This window comes from Calcarisporiella thermophila, assembly GCF_041956535.1.
Source record: "Calcarisporiella thermophila strain CBS 279.70 unplaced genomic scaffold VTP21scaffold_1, whole genome shotgun sequence".
Taxonomy (NCBI): domain Eukaryota; kingdom Fungi; phylum Calcarisporiellomycota; class Calcarisporiellomycetes; order Calcarisporiellales; family Calcarisporiellaceae; genus Calcarisporiella; species Calcarisporiella thermophila.
The window spans coordinates 886,029-907,475 of NW_027192191.1; the positions used below are offsets into that span (position 1 = coordinate 886,029).

Below are 21,447 nucleotides of genomic sequence, written 5' to 3' on the forward strand. Positions count from 1 at the left end.
TTGATACCAAGCAAAACACAGGAAATGAAAATTAAAATAGAACGTCGAATCAAGAAAACAAAATTGTGTCCTGTCTAAGTGCTATATTCAACTCGCAATATACTTTCCCGCATCGGAACGACAATGACTCATTCGAGGCAAGTGAGTAACATACCGGAAGAGAGTGCGCGGCGCAGTTGAATGCCCTGTCCGAGAAGCAGTCCTGAAGTGACTTTATTTTATTTCGCACTTTTATTTCGCACAATTTTTCATATTCCCCAGATTTATTGTTATAAACATTTTTTTTTTTGTCCACTCTCCCTGCTTTTGCATTCGCGACGATCTTCCTTGTATGGAGTACGTTATTTCTAGAGTTCAGGAGGAAATCGCGCTTGATGGTGCAGAAGGTATGTTATCCTCAAGATTCGATTGCATCGACTTGATCACTTGAGGGAGTATTTAATCGTATCAACTATTATATCCTTCATTTTAGGTTGTGATCTGCCGCGCATGTGGTCGTTTGCGGAGCAAGCAGTGAGAAAGCGTGTTGAGGAACTGGGAGAGAACATTGCCCCAGTAATAGATAATGCCTACAAATCTTACTTATGGAGAGTTATTGTCAACTCGAATTGGGCCACGTTCTTTGAGAATTTAGAACAGAATGTGACAACAGAAGCGGATGTAACACCTAGTGGGAAAAAAACCTCTAAAGTGGTCGCAGTATGTAGTGCCATGCATAGTTTCCTTTAACTGCTGGACTTATTTTTCATTGCTTTATTAGAAAAAATTGAATTATCGTCCACTTAAGATAAGCTCAGACACCCCGTACGTCCAGATTGCCGAAAAATATGGAGACCAGCTACGAATTGTTGTTAGCCAGAAATATCGGGATGCTGTTGTGCTGACGGTTCGTATAGCATAGACGCGTTTTTCTTTTACTTGCAAATTGAGCTTGAATTGAATTTTTGTGTATTTTACTCCAAACGCAGGCCGATCAAACCTTGTCTGAGGCATGCAGAATCATTTTAGATCGCATCGCCAAAGCGAGGTCGACCGGTGCTAGTCAGATTGATATTTCCAGAGACCTTGACTTGGATTCGCGCTCCGTTTTTCACTATATCAAGGAGCTTTTAAATCAAAAACTCATGTAAGTTCCATGATACATATACAAAAAGCTCCTTTTTTTATTTTTTAATATTTTTATGAATAGTATTAAGTTTCCGATAATATCGATGGGAAAGTATACTCAGTTGTGTGTGCATGTTCGCTTCTGTGAGCAAAATAAAGGTTATCAAACCTCGAAAATGGGTGGGGTACCTGCAATACTAGGGAGCAGCAGTGCACAAGGCGAGACTCCAATATTTGTGGAAGAAGACAGCAATCAATTCTACTCGGACGGAATTCGTCAAAAAATATCGGATCTCTTAGACGCTGCGGCAAACAAGGTGATGGTAGTGGAAGATTTGATCAAGGGCATGGTAAGCAGATAGTATGAAAAGCGAAATAGCATTGTTCTAACTACTTGGGATGGGCTCATCCTCTACCAGAATTACGATGTGTCTACCCAAAATGCACGAAGGATATTTAACCGCCAGATCCAGTTCCTTGCCCGTAAAGGTTACATTGAAAGGCTTAACGTTCTAAGAAAGGACAATAAAAAGGGTTCAGACCGGTGTATCCGTTTACTAAAACCATATGGCACTTCGTCCACAAGAGCAGATGTCCCCTCGGAAACGGCGATGCTGACCAGTATACCCAACGACCCTGCGGAGCGAAGTGAGGAATTTCTAATTGATTTGCCGTTAACAAGTCAAATCTACAGACTTATACAAATCTCCGGCGAGCACGGAGTCTCGAGCGTGGAATTGCGCCAAAAGCTTAGCAAGGTTAGCATAAAAGCTTTACAAGCGCGAATAGACCGGCTTATGAAGGCAGTCCCAGAGGAGCTGAAGGAATTAGAGGTGGAGCGCCGCTCTGAGTTTCACGGCAAGCAACGACAGTTTCGTTATTTTGTGCAGAGCGCATTACAAGCACAGCCTGCCATGGAGAGTTCAGGAGGAGGCATAGAAGCATCGGTAGGAAGTTCGAAGCAGGCATTCGATGTCATCATTAAGAATACGAAGATGAATAGATCTTTGAAACGCAAATCTCCTCCGTCATCAACGGCTTCCCGTCGAAAAAATGCAACTACCACTCCCAAAAGGTTGCCAGTCTCAAGAATGTCGTCAAAATCGGCGGCAGCAGAAGACGCTGAGAGACCAGGCACAACTCCCTCGAAACATGGCGTCGCCCAAAGCGACACCTCCATCGGGTCGGGATCCACTACTGCTTCAATCAGTAGAATTGAAATTACCACTCCTAAATCTACACGGGCTCCTCTTCTAGTCAGCGAGACTCCAGTTTCCAGCCACTCTACTCCCAGCGCGACTCCTGTCCACACTCCGATGACCGGTGTTACTTCTGAGCAGCGCAGGCAAGCGCTTCTAAGCCTCCTTGAAACACACAGAATTTTGGAGCTAAACACTCGTTCCATCTCCACTTACGACGAAGAGTTTGCAAGGCTCTATGGCGGTACGCCGTTTAAGACCGACAGAAAGACACTGACTCGTCTTGCCGACGCTATGGAAGAGAAAGGAATGCTGCAAAAGTTTATTGTCAGCTTCCCGATTCTAAATGGTACACATAAGGCAGCGACGTTTCTTATGCATTCCGAGGCCAGTCAGTCCGACGAAGATATAAAGCAATACGTCGCTCAAGTACGGACACGATACCTCTACAACATGCTTGGGGGATCCACCACGAAGCAAATTAAAATTCGCGAGGTGGATATGGAGGTCGAGCGGATTGGTGATATAAGGAAGCGGTTGGCTCCAGATACGGAAGATCCCGAGGCGACACCTATGCCACAGAGGACCGAATCTGAAATCGCTGAACATGTTGAAGAACACTGGATCACAATAGCACAGGGCTATGGGTTCATAGAGCCTCGAATGTTGCGAGCCAAATGGATCCATCTTTGGCTGCTGCAATTGGTAGACCCTGAGTCGAAGCTGGACTCTCGGGTGGACACGGAAACTCGAACCATCCCTGCTAGTGCTCTGATGGAGAGCATGCCGCTCGAACTCTACCTGAAAGCAATTGGACAGCGATCGCGCAACACACTTCTCGATAATTATATTAAAGCAAGCCAGCCGATTCATATCAAGCTCTCAGAGCTTCCGGAGCCATTGCGCGGTAGTCTTCTGCGCGGAGAACAACGCAAAATGCGTGTCCGCTTGAGACGCAGCTTAAACATTCTAATGGCACTTGATCTAGTTAGGCCGCATAAGCTCAAACACGAAGACCCCTTTACTGAACAGTTTCAACAAGATCTAGAGGAACGTGCCGCCCATTCCGAGAGCAGCCTCTTTCCCGCTTATTTGGTGACATGCTCAGCTCGTATGCACAACTTTGCCGAAAACGATAAAGAGCCGCTTGGTATTTATGAAGTTGAGACGGTAGCTCAGGGTGAACGCTACTGGAAAGACTTGCAATATCTATGCACAAAACAAGCGAGTGCTGAGGAAAACTTGGAAGACCAATACGAAGCCGAGAATGAGGATGAGGAGCCACGCGCTATCGGCTTTCAGGGAACAGAAAACATGCAACGCGAGCTTTTCAACTACCTCACCAAGTTCATCTGCCGTAACCGAGAATGGAGGGTTGACTATCACTACAGTCTAGAGCAGCGGATGGTCTTAGAGCAACACGCAAGTCGCCGTGCTGGCTTGCTGCTCACCCCTGACGAGAATCAGATCCGTCGACTTGCCAATGAGCTTTCACTCCCGTCGGAGGCCGTGCAAGACTTTTTCAACAAAAAAATCATGAAGGTAAAAATTGCCACCTATTATCAGCGCATGAAGGAGCAGAGAACGAGGCAATCGAGGACACCGAGAACTCGGAGATCGAACAGCACGAGTATTGACGGGCAGCAACCCCAACCACCTCAAGTCAGCGATGGCATCTCTGATAAGTTGACACGGAAGTTTGCGGAGCTGCGCAAGTTCCGGGGTCAAAAGGAACCCAAATCGAGTGTTCGTTTGCATAAACGACTGGGCCGGAAAAGACGCAATAAGAAGGCTGATAGGGAACAAGAAGGAAGTACACAGACGGGTATGCTTCTATTCGTATGAATTGACAAGGAAATTTCTTTGTCTTTAATTCTATTCCTATTTTTGTATTACTCCCATAGACGAGAATTTGGAAGAATATACACGCACACGTCACCGTTGGACGCCTGAAGCCGATGAAATAATGCTTCTTGCGGTTGCCATTAATCGACATCGCAGTAGAAGCACTGGAAAATATTTCTGGCGCCCTGTCACGCAGCTCTTCCCCAATCTCAGTCCAGAACAGTGCAAGCGACGCAGTGATGTTCTTTTCAAGGATCATATGAAACAGGCACGCCTTAATGTTTTGATTCAACGCTGGGATGATATTTATCGAAAGGGTATTCAATGCGGTGACATTGTGGATCCCCACCCTTCGGACCCAAATGACTATGACATGAAATCTTTTTATGATTACTTTGCACAACGACTCAGAGAGGAGAGGTATTTATCCGTTTTGGGATTCTCCACTTTGATAAATTTTCTTCCTGATACATATCTGATTCACTTATTGCTGACAATAAACCCACAGTGAGACTGGTCCCCCCAACACCCCACTTCCCCGAGATCCAGCGCTGGTTGAACAGTTATTTGATATATCAACATCCGCCGATTCTCACTCTGCTTCGCGCATCGATGATTTATATAGCAGTAGAACATCTTTAAAGATGGGATTGCTTGTATCACATGGGCTCCCGTTGGTCTTGTTTTCTAACGACTCCACCATTTCCGATATGACATACCAATCATGCGAGCAAGTTGATGACGAGAAGCTTTACCTATTGAAAGTGTTGATTAAGGTACCCTGTCATTATTTCATATAGACTAATTGTTTACTAATGGAGTTTCTTTTTTTTTCTCTCCTTGTGATAGATGATATTAATGACACCTAAAACTAGCTACAATTCCAAGGTGGCGTTTACCGTCCTTAATTATTTCCACCAAGAATTGATTAGTCGCGTGCTCGATCTTGAGAAAAAGCATGGCACTATGACCAAGATCAAACCGGGTAGAGACCGGCGTCTTCCTGGGCGTGGGGTATCCTTTACTGAAAAGTAAAACCCACCTACAGCTGTATGGATACATTAGAAGTGTACTGACTCACCTGCATCTATATATAAGGTTCTTCCATACACTTGTTGGTGATCTGCCTATGGGAATTTTTGCTCAAGCCACGACTTTTCACCAACAACAGCTTAACAATCAGATGGAGATTCCAAGTAATCTATCGAATAGTGGTGCCATGGCATGCTTTCTCAACAAACTCGCCCACGGCTCGGTAAATTAAACCTCTTTTTTATCCAGGGTGGATGCGATTACACAGATTTCTTATATTTTTAATGTATGTTTAGCTCACTCTGGACGCGAAAAATTTGCACTTTGCGCCACTTGATCAACTACATTCCCGCAAAGGTAAAATTATTAATGGCTTTAGACGATACACATCATCAATTTATATCATATTTACATTTGATCAGTTGCGAATGAATTCACGTTTGACGTGGTAGTAACGCCAATCAAGCATATTGAGAATGAGCAAACACCAAAAGAAGAAAAGCAACCAGCTACAACAGAAAAATCGTCCTTTTCATTGTCAAAACTCTTTTCCTTTTCTCTGTTTCCCGCCCGTAAGCGCAAGAATCTCCCAGAATCAAGTGATTCTTCAAGCCAAGGTAACCCTAGCAAGCGCCCACGGCGTTCCCCGTCCATACCCGAAGATACAGATGGCAAGCCAGACGACGTCGAGATGATTGGCGTACAATACGATTCTGAGGAGGAAAAGCACGAACTCCTTTCACTGTATCGGGTGATTAGAGATGCGGGTGAGAAGGGCTTGAGCCTAATTGATATTAAGGTAAAAATATTTCTCTCTTTTCCCATTGAAGTCACCCCATCCGCCTCTAAACCAATCTAATTTCTAATTCCATAGAATAAACTACAAGAAACTTCTAGTAGCATCTCGGATCAAACCATTCTTAAACACATCAAGTCGCTCACCTCAGTCGAGAATCCACCCATTGCTCGTGTTGGCATTAATACTATAAGATTTGTTGATCAACAATATACTACCGCATGGATGGTCAAGTTACGCGAAGCGGAAGAAATAAGTGGTGGCAACCAACCCTTCTTGGAAGAAAGTCCCACCCAGCCTAATATCACCCCACTTTTAACACAAGGACGAGAGAAAAACATGTCGATACCACGGATGTGGATTGATATCCGCGGAAAAGTGATAGAAACCGTGTTAATAGCTTGTATTGAGGTGGTTTTGGACTTGATAGTAAGAAAACCGGGAATCTATGAGGTGACTATCAATTCTCCCACGGATTAACATGTCATTGCTGATTTTATCTTAATTTTATGTAATAGTCTAACATCCAGCGACTCCTGGACGTTGTTCTGACCCGAGGCGAACTAAAGGACATTCTCGACCACTTGATCCAAAAAGGTGCTGTGCGCACCCAAACCATTAAAAAGCCCTCTGTCGTTTCGTTGTTTTCCCAGGATCACTTCTTTGAGGAGCATGGTATATGCAACCCCTTCTTTTGAAGATGGGCTTTATTGATTCGATACTAACCCATTTCTTTGTTTTTACAGATTCTCCTTTAATTGATAAGGATCTGATTACCTGCTACTGGGCCAACCCCGATTATTATACAAAATATCTGCCGTAATTATTTATTAAACTCTGCAAGTTAGATTTAGCGGTTATCGTTACTAAACTAGTCTGTGTATATTTTTTCTTTGCTCTAACCCGCCTTTTTGCCTCTAGTTAATTAATCTTATAGCTTCTCACCTCTCTATACTTTTTTTTGCATTACACAGAATTTTCCAATAATAAATGCAAATTGCCCTGGAAGAAATTGTACTTCGAGGCTTAGATCCTAATTGGGAATAATGGAGAGAAGAATGAGCTTTCATCTTCCAGTAGATATCTAAAAATATGGCTGGTTTATTCACTGGGATCTTGAAGGGTATTGCGGAAGCTGTGGATGACTACTCACGAAAACAACAAGCATCTTGTCAATCAACGCTATCGAAAGGAAGCACTTCTTGCAGACCGTGTACTTCTTCTAAACACACTAATAAAGAATCCGGCCCCTCAAAATCTTCTTTTTCAACTCCATGCCAAGGAAGCAATTACAGTCGCCTTGTATGTATAGATGCTCAGGGCAGCCTTACGTATCGGCCCTTTAATGATCAGGGCGACTGCATTCCCGATTTTTCGTGTGTTGGGTATAAGGGTGGATCAGAACCAATTCCCGATGATATACCAGCTCTAGCTCGATTATCTCCCTCCTCTGAAGATGCAGATGACACGTCCCGGATTCAAGAAGTCATTGACGACATTTCAAGACGTCATCCTCTCGAAAATGGATTTCGCGGAGCAATAGTACTCGAAGAGGGCACTTTTCGCATTTCTCGAACCTTGAATATCCGTGCAAGTGGCATTGTTATACGTGGTACAGCGCAAGGAAAGGGAACCCAGATTATTGCCAATGTAAACCCATGGGAGAATCAGTTTTTAGTAGTCTTTCGGGGAAAACCACATGAGAGAGTAAGCAACACTCAAGCTGAGATTCTCGGGCGGGTCCCTGTGGGTGCACGAGTACTATCGGTGAAGAAGATGAGATACCGAGTGGGGGACCAAGTTGTTGTTACCATAACAACTAATAAACACTGGGTGAGCACGATAGGAATGGATCGTATTCCTACCAAAAAATCTAATGTTAAACAATGGTCGCCTATGCGTTTCGAGGCATTTCGCACCTTGATTGGTATCGATCCTACCCACGGCACAATCACCCTGGATGCCCCTCTTACTATGGCCATTGATCCAGAGTTCGGCGGTGGCCATGTTCAGCTCGTGAAATCGTCCCGCCTTTCTCACGTTGGCATTGAGGACATTCATTTTCTGTGCCCAATAAATGAGGGTAGGCGCAAAGAGGATTTGAAGGAGATTCCCAAAGAACGAAATGGAGACTATCGGTTTGCGTCTGAAATGTTTTTGAATTATGTATTACGATTTGAGCATGTAGAGAATGCTTGGGCGAAAGGAGTAAATAGGTAAGTACTCTACTCACGATTGCATCTGGTCACACTCTTCTAAATCTTGGTACAGCACATGGTTCCATAACCATATTAGCATTGGTATTGGGTCCAAAAATCTTACCCTCCAGGTACGCTCAATCTATTAACACATACATCCACATACTCGGATACTTATTTCCTATTTTATGCAGGGATGTCATCACTACTACCCCAATGGCCTCGCATTTTATAGCGGCCAGTCTTGCTATCAACTTGATGGACAGCTTTGCCTGCTAACTGACTGTCACTCTGATAACTCCTTCCATAACTTCGTATATATGGGTCGCGTGCCTGGACCCAACGTGGTTCATCGATGCTCGGCTACCGGTCCCGGTGATTCCGGGCCACATATGCGCTGGTGTGAGTATCTTTCGACTTTTTATTATAAATTGCAATGAAAGTTAACATTTTATTTAAATATTTACCCGATGATAGCTACGGGACAGCTCTATGATTGTAAATATTAAATGCTAATAGGAAGACTTTGAAAAAAAAAATCGCTCAATGTTTTTTGGTGTAGGCTGTAAATTTGATGGAACGCTTTTGATCCAAGATAGAAAAGATATGGGGACAGGTACGATAGATATATTATTAATATGCTAGATGCTAACTATTTTCATATGCTCAGGACATGGTTGGTCAGGTGCCAATTGTGTAGTGTGGAACTGCACTGTAAAAAATGGGATTATTGTGCAGAAACCCCCGACGGCACAGAATTTTGCTAGTAATTTTTTTTTCTTGGTTCTCCATCATAATGAGATTCATTTTTTACCTGATTATAGTCGGAAGCACCGACCGTTTCGCAAAGCCAGTAGTACCCTCACATGAACGTGGGTGGTGGGAACTTGCGGGAGTGAATGTATCGCCACAGAGCTTATATGAAGCTCAATTGAGAAACAGGAAGTAACGCTATTGAAAATTCCATTTTGAATATATTCAATTGTATATGGAGGACTCTACCTGACATATATTCAAATTTTTTATTTCTATTCTGTGTTCTTTATTACTTGAAGCTTAATCTGTTATCACATCAATTTTCACCACAACAGTGTTTTCAGAGGTTGGCTTTGAATGTGATTCCATTAGAAAAAACTAGAATAAATTCTGCTAGAAATGCAATCAAGAAATTTGGAATTCCGCGACGCGTTATATTTTCATTTTCTGAATCTTCTCCGCACGTCCCATTTTCAATTCTATATTCACACGAAACATTTTCTGTGGCAATCGACTGAATAGAACGATAACAACTGTTCCTATGAACCCTTCAAAGAACGAGGTGTTAATGGAGGATGCTTGCGATGAGGAGATAAGAAGAGCGGTGAAGAAGGCAGGATCAGAATTCATGGTCAAGTAAGTATCAATTAAGATTTTACGCGTTTTATGCTAGCCATGCCTTTCCATCTCTCTTTTTTTGCACTAATTACTTTTATTTGTATTCTTTTCTCTAGTATTCCCAATGTCTCTACACCATTATCCATGAAAAGGTTCGAAATCGGCAAATCGCTTGGAAGAGGAAAATTCGGAAGAGTTTATATAGCACGCGAGAAAACCACTGGTTTTGTTGTTGCACTCAAGGTGCTTTTCTTGAATGAACTAAGATCATCTCGCGTGGAAAATCAGTTGCAACGCGAGATTGACATCCAATCTAGACTAAGGTAAACCATATAGTTAGCCACTGTTCTCTTAGTGTAGACAAAGTGTTATATATCATTTTCACCATAGACATCCCAATATCCTACGACTCTATGGTTATTTCTTGGACGAAACCCGTGTCTATTTAGTGCTAGAATATGCACTTAGTGGTGAACTTTATCGGCACTTGAGGCAGTACAATAAGTTTCCGGAATCGCGAGCCTCCAGGGTAAATATCTTAACAATCCGGATCATTTTCCAATCCTTTAATACATTTCCAAATTATCAAATGTAGTACATTGATCAAATGGCCAGCGCGCTCGCGTATCTCCACAAGAAACACGTAATCCATCGTGATATTAAGCCGGAGAACTTGCTTATAGGCGCTCGTGGTGAGCTCAAGGTCGCTGATTTCGGCTGGTCCGTGCATGCACCTAATACCCGACGAACGACGCTGTGCGGCACTCTCGATTACCTACCTCCTGAGATGGTAGAAGGAAAAGACCATAACGAAAAGGTGGACTTGTGGAGCTTGGGAGTGCTTTGCTATGAATTTCTAGTTGGTGTGCCACCATTTGAGGACCTGAGCGGACAGACCGCCACCTATAAGCGGATTGCCCGTGTTGACCTAAAGATCCCTGACTATGTAAGCCCCGAGGCAAAAGATCTAATAACAAAAGTAAGTGCTTTTCCAGCTCGGCAGTTTTTGCGTACCCGGTTTAATACTCTATCCATACAGCTTCTACAGCACAATCCTGAGAATCGCCTCCCTCTAGAGCAGCTTGTGCGGCACCCATGGATCGTGAGATATAGAGAAACAAACATCCCAACCCCTCCTCCAGATTCCGACTACTGACTGGAGTGTGACTATGGAATAGATAATACTTTATAATTAATATTTCCCTTTACTCTCCATTTCCACATCATTTTCTGCCTTGAATAGTTACCTCTAACTTTTCTGTGTAATACATATATTTACTGCATTTTCTGATGAAAACGAAATTGCATGGAAACGTGATAAGCCACGAAATCTTGTCTTCTATTTCCCCGCGAACTACATCCCTAGTCGGCACCTATAAAATTCCACAATAGATCAACATCTTTTGCAAATAAGACGACAATATTTTTAGCATAATTTCATAAAGTGACTCGGTTTATATCAACTCCTCTTCTTGATAATCCATAAAAGCGAAGCGATCTATGGGGGGACAGCAATCCAAGCTGGCATTTCGGAGGGGGTTTTTTCGCCTATTTGAAGAAAGGGTATGTCGTGATATGAGAGTGCGCGATTAGCACTTTCTCAGCAGATAGTCTGACATTTTTATTTCTCTGCCATCGCTTTAGAATATCCCCCCGACTGCAGACGAGTATTGGACGCAGGTTGGACATTCTTGCAATTCTTTATTTTTTCCCTTAGATTTATTGAAATTTTGCCCGTGTTGTGAACACGAATATTATACTTGACAGTTTTGGACACTTCCAGAATCGGCTGATGATGTTTTTTCACTCATCACGCCCTCTGACATTCGGCGTACTCGTGACACAGCTCCTGAGAATCTCGAAACTCTAATTCAAAAAGTAAGCCTGCAACATCGAGTTTACATTAATCGTGTATTTGAATTTAGTATGACATATGGATACTCTCTAGGTTACTGGTCGCATGTTTGAGCTGCTCCAATCCAATGACTTTCCATCTCCATTGAAGCCTGTATCTCATATGCTAAACTGCATTCGCATTACTACGCGACTTATGCCCTTTATTTTCGAAGCCGAGCAGTTGGAAGAATGGGAGGAGCGAGTTTTTTGGCGGGAAGAAAGAATTCCAATAAAGACTTCCGGAAGGGGCAAGAATAAAGTCTCGGAGAAGGTTGAAATAGAATCTCTTCACAGAGATGCATGGACTAATCGCATTTTCTTCCTTTTTTCCAGGATGGAGAACAGCAAATGATAACGCTACCTCCGCTTGCCAAACGGCTACTTCAAGGTAGAGAGCTATTGCCATATAAATTCGCGTAATACAAAAAAGAAACTTATCTATTGTCATGATTATAGCTGCCGTTGATTTACTCTTTTTCTGCGGGTTCACTATTCCAGTTGGCATCTCCTCAGAATCACGTATCAACTACGCAATATGGGAGACCGGAGTTGGCTCTTCTACTCCAATTGGTACATCAAAAGATCTGGATGCACATAAAACGGAGACCCTGCGGTTCTTGCTAGTGCTATTGTCCAAATCCATGTATTTCCCACCAGGGGTCAGCACTCATAAAGAAAATCGCTGGACACACTTCTTAGTGTCCGAGTTGGAACGTAAAGCGGTGCTTGCTGTGCTCTGCAGTTTAGTCAACACATCGATAAAATACAATCCCCTCGCCTGGAGAATTCCGTATAACCACGTAGTACTTTCTGACCCTAGGGAAATACAGGTTACATTATGTCTACAGGTTCTGCTCGTGTTGCTTGACTACCAGTCGCCGGCGATTTATCTTCTGCAACAAGCTGAGGAACAAGAAAAACGGCAACCCCCTCAATCACCTATTAGTTGCCGCGAGCCTTCTACAGTTCTCCAGCAGTATAGTATTAGCGAAGCCGGTTCCTCCTCTGCCAGTCTTCCTTTGGATCAAGCATCCTCTTCACCGCGATCGGCCCAGTCACCTGAATCCCATACAATAGATGAGCGTACTCTGGCTAACTCCAACCAGTTCCGCTTTTATTTGAGCAAGTTGCATCGTGCGCAAGACTTCCAGTTCCTTATTGATGGAATCTATCGAATACTTAGCAACCCAATGCAGGCGAGTAGCGCTTACCTTCCAGGTTCAACAAAACCGATACGATGCTATCAAGAGATGATGATGCTGTGTTGGAAAATTCTTGAGATTAACAAGGTATTTTCGTTCTAACCCCCTAGTTTGCTTCCCCACGAGGCATACTCACAAAGTTCAAACATCTAGAGATTCCGCAACTATCTGCTGGAAACCGATCGTGTCCTAGATATTGTAGTAGTGCTTTTGTACTATGCGTTAGATAACAAACTCGATCCAGCACAAATTGGCCTTGTTCGAATGTGCACGTTTATGCTACAGACGATATCGGCGGATCGCAGCTTTGGTTCGAAACTCAACAAATCCTTTGAAGGCCACTCCTCGCTCCCCTCTAGCCTGCGTATCTCTGCTTTCCAGGGGACATATGCAGATTTCTTGATCATTGTAAATAATATCTATGTTTTCTCTCCCTCATAATGAGTAACTAACACAGCGTCCTGTTTTCTGTAGTCAATCTACAATCTGATAGCCACCACTAAAGGCACTCTTCATTCGCTCTACCCCGCGCTAATCCATACTATCACCAACATCTCACCCTACGTTAAAAATGTACCGGCTATCTGCGCAAATCGACTTGTTGCACTCTTCTCCCACTTCTCCTCTCCTGTATTTCTGTTTGCCGATGAGAACAATCATCGGATAACACGCTATCTTTTAGATACACTCTCCTATATTGTCGAATACCAGTTTTCTGACAACCCGCATATTGTGTACGCGATTGTGCGATCCCATGCCAAATTCCAAAATCTGGCCAACATGACCTTTGAGAGCGCTGTGGCAGAAATCGAGAGAATCAAAGCCGCCAAAGAAGAAAAGGAAGCGGAGCGGAACCGGGCGCGACAGACCGACTTGGGATCGCCGAGAATAAGAAGTACCCCCGAGGCAGGGAGCACTCAGCCACTACTGAATAGTGATACTCAGGCAGACGACTCAGAAAATGAAGAGAAAAGCTTCCCAAGCAACAGGCCCTCTGAGGACCTACAACAGGACGGAGAAACAGAAAGAAAAGAAAACGAGAATGAACCTGAGCCTGCTCAAGAGGAATCTATGTCCGCCAAAGCGCGCGGCAAACTTCCCGAAGGAGTCAATGCTCGTCAATTACGTGAGAACTCTCGAGCCAACTCTTCCACGTCCCTAGCCTCCTTGACCATCGGCTCATTTCCACCCGCAAAACCCGGCTTCATCCCGACCGAATCCTGGTTCATATCTTGGCACAGTGAACTTCCCCTTGGCACACTTTTGACCATGATTGAGCATCTCCTCCCCAGATTCGCCGATCTTGCCTCCGGTCAACGGGATCAACAGCGAGTGCTGGATTTCCTGAAAAAGACCACCATTCTCGTTGGTCTCTTGCCCACGCACCCCATAGAATTGCACGCTTTTCGATGGAGTGAAGGGCTCGTGACGTGGTCACGAAGTACGCTGTGGGGACAAGTGTATGTAGCCGGGCGGAATCCGCTGGGTGTTTGGAACGGAACCAATGTGCGGCTCTTCCATGTGAAGGCGCCGGCCACTCCGCCTGCTCAACCAAGAAGGGTCAGTGCTAATACAGCCAATTCGGGTGAAACATCACCGGCGCGAGGCATTTCAAGCCCTCAGAGTAGACGATCCTCCAGCAGTACTGCACGCACTTGAGTTGGGACACTTGTATGGATAGTCTAGGTTCTTTTTTTTGCTTTTTTTTTTTTGTGCGTTGGTACACAATTTCTTCTGCTATTTCATCCTAAATGGTTTGTCTGAACTGATCCACAAAATAAACTAGATACAAACTGCAATTTTCTGGCAAATAGGGCTCACACTGTTTCCTCAGTAAAATAGAAATACTGGATAAAACTAATAAAGTCTTTGTAGTACCATAGATTTTATAGACTATTATGTCTCCCCAAGAGAATAAATACTCAGTTCTTAAGTGCCACATGCTGTACTTCAGATTAGATGAACGTCCATTCATACTACCCCTCAATTATTCTTAACCTTTATTTTGACTCAAATTGATCTGTGATTTCGTTAGTTAACCCTCGTCAAAGTATCCAAATCGATATTTTGAAGTAAACATCCTGAGCTCCTTCAGAATTAATGAATTGGTTTGGGCAAATCTTTATCAACATATCCAGAGATATAGAGGTAGAAGAGTTGTCGATTTTACTCGAGCTTATCTATAAACTATTTCTATAACACACTTGTGCTTTACTTATGTTTACAAATGAAAATATATTTAGATACTTGGAACATAATAACAACCTGAAAACTTCAACAGATAATTCATAACCCATATTGCATGCTCCAATTGGCCACTAGTTGGGAGGATGCTGCCCTATGTGATGCTGTCCACCAAAGTAATGGATGCCACCTTGGGAGTTAAAATTGCCGGTGTTGACGTATCCGCCATTTGAGGCAGTGATACTGCCATAGTTATTAGAAACCTGAGACACTGTTACTGGCGGAGGGGCAGGCGCTTGGCTTATCTGCTTTTCGTCGACTTTAAATTCGTCGGCATCTTTAATATATTCGAGAGATTTTTCGGTGTGGCCGCCATTATAATAACCGACAGGGAATTTGCTCAAGAAACGATAGTCGAAATAGGGGTGCTGTTTTCTACCCGTTTTCTCCTCTACATATTTCCTACATGCTTCCGCCCAATCGTGAATATATACATAGCCTTCCTGGTTTTTCTCCTGGCCCCAACCCGACAATGCCGCAACTAAGCCCATGGTAAATGCGCTATACCGCTTTACGGCCGAGCCAACCTCCCTTCCGCGATATCCAGTCCAGGAGCGCTCATTTGCTCGCGACGACGACAAAACCGCAATTCCTTCCCCGGAGCCCAGCTTTTTGATTTGTTCATCGGAGAGAACTGCTTGGCTCAAGCCTAGCGGCTCCTCTTTTTTGCCACCGAGAGCCAGAAGCTCAGGAACAACTCCGCCAGCGAAACAGCAATTCAGTAGCAATATCCTCTTTCGAGCGGGGATATCGTTGATTCGATAGAAAAGATCGTCTCCGGATATAGCATTCTCTTCCAACTCCTCATCAGCGCGTAAACCAGCTGGAACAAGATACACATGAGAGTTATCGTGTGTCACACCGTGGCCGGAGAAAAAGAAAAGCACGGTCGATTGTTCATTTGTGCATCTAGACAGTTCCTTCAATGCGCCAAGTATATTTTTTCGGGTTGCCTTATCTCCCGTGAGTAATTTGACCTGGTTCTCTGGGTACGCGCAGCGCGACTTATTAGTTAGTGTATTGTATAGCAATTCCGCGTCGTTAATGGTGCTCTCGTAGCTTTGTTGCACCTTACCGCGTTCGTCGGTGCCGGTGCCAATGAGGAGTGCGTAAGCGTCTTTAAATTCCATACGAAAAGAACAAAATTAGTACTGTACTTGTTCCTTGAAGCAACATATTTAAGGACTGAGGAAGGTTGGGGCTTGGAAAGTTTAACTTTAATATCTTGGAGCAAGATGCTGCACTGAGGGTGGATTGAGTGGCTACTTCGCACAATCCAGCCAATCCTTGTTTATAGCCTCCATCAATTAAAATAAGCTGTTTTCCATGGACCCTCGAATTTTGGGTGGCGACCATCTCAACGCGACAACAATCCTGTATATTTTGTGTGCGTATTAGCATTAAGCGGTTTTGCGTCAATGGGCATATCAAGCGCTTTTCTGAAAATTCTGCATGAGAATAAATATGGGCCGCCAACCTCCTTTGCTACAGAATATCAGTGTCAGTGAAAAACTTGATCAAATTTTCTAATATGAAAAGTTATTCTGAAGCTCTCAAAGTTGTAAAGGATCAGAAGACTTCGATATCTAATATCTATATAATATCTAATATCTAATGACATGAACTTATCTGTCTAGTAATCGTCAATATGTATTTCAATATGAGTACTGAGTACAGCAAAAGCCCGTAATTTATCACCTAGCAGAACTATAAGAAAATGAATAAGCAGTAAAATAAAAAAAAAAACAGGTAACAGGGGGACATCATCATCAACGACTCTGCCGTATTACGACCGTAATACGGCAGAGTCGCTAGAAGTCGCATTGGTCACGCCACTCGAATAACGGTTAGAAATCTCGGAGACCGCGCAATTGCAGCCAGCGTGCTTGCCAATAAAGGTGCTCCACGATAGCATGGTGCTGTGACCAAAACGGGTTTCCATTTCTTAGCCGTACAAAGAAAGATGATGGATGTGCGTCAAGCCAGCACTTGCGATCATGAAGGATAACCGTGGTGTGGCACTTTCATGGTAGTTGGTCTTTTAAAATGATACGCCTCCTCTAAGCACTACAGCATTGGCGATGGAGTGATCTCAAAGATGATGCACTTCAACCAAAGGAAAGACAGTTGCGGCCCGTAGCGGATAACGCTATTCCAAAAACCCAAGGTTATTTGTCCAGCGTGGCGTCCTGCCAAACGATTTGTTGGGGACGCCACTGCGTCATTAGTTCCGGTGCAACGTCGCCGCTCCTGGCTGCACTCGAGCACGTCCATCCACGTTGTCATGAAGTCCGTAGCCCCACGCATCTCCCCTCAGTCACGCTCGTGCGTCGCAGTTCACTCCGGCCGTGCGCCACTCTCGCACCCTGCACACTGTGCATAATCGCCATACACAGTGTGCAAATCGAGCGACCTAACCTGCCAGCCTGCCTTATCATCTTTCTCCAACTTTGTGCACAGGTTCATGATCGGGGACCTACCGGTCCTCTTCCCTACGACGCCATTTACCCCGAGCAGTACGCGTACATGTGCGACCTGAAACGCACGCTCGACATCAATGTAAGCCGGAGACCCTTACTTCTTCGCCGGGTTTCGGCAGCCAATTTAGCGTGTTTTCTGTGCTCACTACCGCGTCGCGTTGTTTCACGTATTGGCGCCTCGCGAACCCCTGCCACCTGCACCCGACTATCCTAACCCGTGCCATGAACTGGAGCGCTCATCGCGTTGGTATGCCACGCTTGCGCCACATAGGGCCACTGCCTGCTGGAAATGCCCTCGGGAACGGGCAAGACCGTGTCGCTGCTGTCACTCATCATAACCTACCAACAGCACTACCCGGAGAAGCGCAAGCTCGTATACTGCTCGCGAACGGTGCCAGAAATTGAAAAGGCGCTTGCCGAGCTGCGCCGGTTGATGGAGTTCTGCGCCAAGGAACTGGGCTACGTCGAACCCTTCCTTGGTATCAGTCTGACTAGTCGTCGCAACCTGTGCGTGCATCCCAGCATCAGCCTGGAGAAGAAGGTTAACGTGGTGGATGCGCGCTGCCGCGCCCTGGTAGCGCAGCAAGGCGTCCATGTCGGCCGATCGAGAAAGTCACCTAAGTCCAACTGTGCTTCCTTGCAGTGCCTGCCTAGAAGGTGTATTCTATATCCATTGCTAATCCGCAAATAACTGCGTTACTTTGCACTGCTCAATGTATCAGCCACTTGAAGCGTCCGAAATTCCCAACGTTCTTCCCAATGGCGTTTACACCTTGATGAACTAAAGCAATTGTAATAGTACTGGAATGTGACCTCGGTTTAATTTCGATACTTTCTTAATTTTACTGGTTGTTTTCTAAATTCTTAATTAATTGCTATTGTTATTGTATAAAACGAATTTGTAGGAATTTGGAGTTCGAATTAACTTTTTATTTTCTTTATTGGATTTTATAATCTTATTTTCTGAACTTACTATTTCTTACCTTGCTATAATAAATATTAAGTTCGATACTTGGTGTTTATTATAGCAATGCGGCAAGGAAAATAACATCTGCCCGTACTACTTCTCTCGACGATTGGTAGGTATCGCACGTCTTTGCTAGAGCAGAGTCCCGTTTGTGGCTAGATGATCCAGGAAAACAAGACTATGTAGGACGTGTGCGCACTGCACCCTGCAAACACTTGCCACGATAATGCGTGCTTCGCTGCTCCTGCGCAATCTCTTGCTCCTCTGCGCCTTCCCGTACTCACTTTGCTTTTTTATTTTGCCATCGCCGTGGCCAAAACGACAGCTTCCCTTTGCAAACGTCATCCTCTACAGCTACCATTATCTCCTAAAGTGGCCAACTCAGTCTCCCGAGAGCTGTCCAAGGATTCTATTGTTGTCTTCAATGAAGCTCACAATATTGGTATGCATTCTGCTAAGCATGCGCTTGGTGCCAGTATCCAGGCTATTTGCTAGGGCTTGGCGCAGTTCTCGAAATTTGCTGATTTTTGCTGTTGCTAAATACTGCTTGCGACAATCCCCATACCTGCACGTGGTGAAGACAATGTGTGCATCGAATCGCTTAGCATGGATATCGGCCGATATACGCTTGATGCAAGCTCAAGAAGTATTCAGCAGCTGGCGGAGCGAATACAAGATTCCGTATTTGCAATTGTGTAGCTTTTTTATACCTTTGCTTTTGCCCTTCGCACCTGCCTAGATGACTGCCGTATGCTTATCACGCTGTGTACGAGACTGTTTACTACTTCTGCGTCTCCTGATTCCGACGTATGCAGAGTGAAAGAAAAGGGTGCCGAGAAGCTTAAGGACGAGTACCAGCGCTTGGTTGATGGGCTGCGAGCCGCTGGCCAAGACTGCGATGAAGGCACCTTTTTGGCTAATCCAGGTTGGTTGGCAATAAGTCACTCCGGCTGCTTCATGCTCCTTGTTTGCACATAGGAGACCAAGCGCGACTGCACGGCCGTAGCTTTTTGTAGCAAGAAATGATACACGTGAACCTGTGCTAATTACCGCATGCAATATTGGATGGCTGCCCCTTCCCATAGTGCTTCCGGATGGTGTCCTTGAAGAGGCCTTCCCTGGCAACATTCGGCGAGCAGAGCATTTTGTAGCGTTTTTGCAACGATTAGTAGAGTATTTGAAGGTACGGCAACCTCTCACAACGCCAGTCCGGCCTAAAGTTTGGGCCAGTTGTACGACTGGCCGCTCGTATGTTTGTTAGAAATAGCATTCCATTATACCAACTTCCACTGATGCTCTAGAACCTTGGCAATGCACGATGCTCCTTGTTGCGCTACATTACATCCAGACTCGATTGCGGGTACTCAACGTCGTAGCCGAAACGCCGGCATCATTTCTGCAAAATGTCAAAGATGTCACATACATTGACCGCAAACCGCTGCGGTAAGTTTTGCGCTATTATTATCATCCTGGCTAGAGTGCATCGGAGGAGTATCGCCGTACCTGGTAATTTAGCAAGCCAGTTATGGTAAGCGTGCTAGATGCGCGCAACTCTTCTAATACTCTCATACCTGCCGCCTGTAAGTAACTATCCGAGATTCTCGTGGCATGAACCCACCTTTTAAAGGCATGAGAGAAACGTGGTACTAGAGATGAATTCGAAAAAGCCATCATACTTTTCAAGTGGATGCACGCAGAATGAGGATGCTGTAAGCCGATCTGAATCGCGCGAAAGTAGTCATGTAATAGGGAATCCCCAGATTCTTTGAAAAGCGGTGACGGCCAATGTCACCCCGACTGAGAACTGTTTTCAGCACTGTTATGGCTTGAAAGCTGCCTAAGAAAGAGACGAGCCTAAAAGACGATACCCATAGCGAGCTATCAGTCATTTTGCTACATAAGGCACCACCTCAAAGACCCCTATTTGTAAAGGAAGGCAGAACCAAGAACAAATGGACTTAATTTCGCATTATGAAACGGAATAGGGAGTCACTCAATAGAAAGAAATATAAGGACGCGATTTGGGAAGAAATCGACCTTTGGTACGTTTATGTGAGACGTAGCGCCCGCTCGCCCATCGTCTACCAACGACCGTGTGGACAAAAACCTCCGGCTACAGTCGGAATTCTGGATCCCCCAAAGCAAAAGGAAGCGCTCAACGTGGGGTCGAACCTTGAGATTAAGAGTCTCACGATCTATCGATTGAGCTAGTCGGGCTTTGCATTGTGTCGTGGCTCTCGTTAATGAATAACGACCCACTCTGTAACAGTTCTGCAGACTGTTAATGATTCGGATCCTTAATTAATAATGAATCCAATTCAAGAGAATGAATAATGAATTCAAGAGAACGGATTATTACTAACTAAACAATAACACTATAGCAATTATCTTATATCCTCACCTTAATTAATAATGAAAACATATCGAGTATTAAATAAAGATGAATCTCTGGGAAAAAACCTTAAAAAACTCGTTTTCATGAGCATGTGATCAGTACGTAATAAAAGGAAAGCGGTATTAATTGTAAAAGGAGATAGAGGCTTGGTCGTGCTACACACTCGGCTAGCGAGGAAAATAAGTTAACAAGTGCTTCCTTTACAAGACTAGTCAAATGACAGCCTTTAGATAGCCTTTAAATACTGTGACCCACATCGAAAATAGACCAGGGCTAAACAACCAGCTAACAAATATAAAAGGAAATAACACATAAAATATACTAAATCGGTTGTGACCATCCATATCAAACTAAAGAAGTACAAAAGTGGTTTAGGCATATGAAACAATACCAAAATAGGTATACACATAAAGTGGCATATTTAGGGTTAGGTTGCATCGAATCATAAAAGGTTGAGCTGTTAGTTCAGTTTTGGTCTAGTTTCCTGGGCCAAGCTCTGTCTGTGTAGGTAATTACATCGCTGCCACAGCCGAGTCCGGCGTCGAGCCCAGGATGATGCTGGCCTGCACAACGCGTGAACCCGTTTCTACTCCACCCACGACAAGCTGGAAACGGGTAACTGGTTACCGAGGAGTGCCCACTACAGTATGGACAATGGCTCTCCTATATTTGCTACAACCAATGCAAGGAAAAATAATAAGCAAAATGAACA

General features: G+C 44.3%; 6 protein-coding genes and 1 non-coding gene across 7 annotated transcripts; 5 read left to right on the forward strand and 2 right to left on the reverse strand.

The window, feature by feature from the left end:
- Positions 1–331: 331 nt before the first annotated feature.
- On the forward strand, positions 332–6,802 carry VTP21DRAFT_379 (uncharacterized protein; the record flags this gene model as incomplete). The annotated part of the gene is made up of 15 exons (XM_069394130.1): positions 332–386; positions 473–699; positions 761–886; positions 969–1,126; positions 1,190–1,457; positions 1,527–4,131; positions 4,211–4,571; positions 4,660–4,927; positions 5,001–5,182; positions 5,250–5,406; positions 5,480–5,540; positions 5,606–5,982; positions 6,058–6,432; positions 6,498–6,654; positions 6,726–6,802. The coding sequence occupies 15 exons, from the start codon at positions 332–334 to the stop codon at positions 6,800–6,802; spliced, it is 5,454 nt and encodes a 1,817-aa protein (XP_069256758.1).
- Positions 6,803–7,120: 318 nt separating this feature from the next.
- On the forward strand, positions 7,121–9,126 carry VTP21DRAFT_380 (uncharacterized protein; the record flags this gene model as incomplete). The annotated part of the gene is made up of 8 exons (XM_069394140.1): positions 7,121–7,190; positions 7,262–8,195; positions 8,251–8,308; positions 8,372–8,579; positions 8,655–8,675; positions 8,740–8,793; positions 8,848–8,943; positions 9,002–9,126. The coding sequence occupies 8 exons, from the start codon at positions 7,121–7,123 to the stop codon at positions 9,124–9,126; spliced, it is 1,566 nt and encodes a 521-aa protein (XP_069256759.1).
- Positions 9,127–9,474: 348 nt separating this feature from the next.
- VTP21DRAFT_381 (uncharacterized protein) lies at positions 9,475–10,707 on the forward strand (the record flags this gene model as incomplete). Its single annotated transcript, XM_069394151.1, has 5 exons — positions 9,475–9,569; positions 9,668–9,874; positions 9,942–10,080; positions 10,147–10,530; positions 10,591–10,707. The coding sequence occupies 5 exons, from the start codon at positions 9,475–9,477 to the stop codon at positions 10,705–10,707; spliced, it is 942 nt and encodes a 313-aa protein (XP_069256760.1).
- A 344-nt stretch (positions 10,708–11,051) lies between these two features.
- VTP21DRAFT_382 (uncharacterized protein) lies at positions 11,052–14,308 on the forward strand (the record flags this gene model as incomplete). The annotated part of the gene is made up of 8 exons (XM_069394162.1): positions 11,052–11,114; positions 11,196–11,231; positions 11,319–11,429; positions 11,500–11,718; positions 11,781–11,835; positions 11,904–12,736; positions 12,803–13,057; positions 13,124–14,308. The coding sequence occupies 8 exons, from the start codon at positions 11,052–11,054 to the stop codon at positions 14,306–14,308; spliced, it is 2,757 nt and encodes a 918-aa protein (XP_069256761.1).
- Positions 14,309–14,967: 659 nt separating this feature from the next.
- Positions 14,968–16,023, reverse strand: VTP21DRAFT_383 (uncharacterized protein; the record flags this gene model as incomplete). Its single annotated transcript, XM_069394173.1, has 1 exon — positions 14,968–16,023. One exon carries the CDS (start codon positions 16,021–16,023, stop codon positions 14,968–14,970), a length of 1,056 nt encoding a protein of 351 aa, XP_069256762.1.
- Positions 16,024–16,890: 867 nt separating this feature from the next.
- VTP21DRAFT_384 (uncharacterized protein) lies at positions 16,891–20,551 on the forward strand (the record flags this gene model as incomplete). Its single annotated transcript, XM_069394184.1, has 12 exons — positions 16,891–16,906; positions 16,959–17,452; positions 17,645–17,947; positions 18,402–18,452; positions 18,527–18,782; positions 18,921–18,986; positions 19,080–19,265; positions 19,426–19,523; positions 19,549–19,588; positions 19,642–19,783; positions 19,856–19,924; positions 20,326–20,551. The coding sequence occupies 12 exons, from the start codon at positions 16,891–16,893 to the stop codon at positions 20,549–20,551; spliced, it is 1,947 nt and encodes a 648-aa protein (XP_069256763.1).
- Positions 20,493–20,557, reverse strand: VTP21DRAFT_t4. The gene has a single exon. It is a non-coding gene; the product is annotated as a tRNA-Lys (tRNA).
- Between the last annotated feature and the right edge of the window lie 890 nt (positions 20,558–21,447).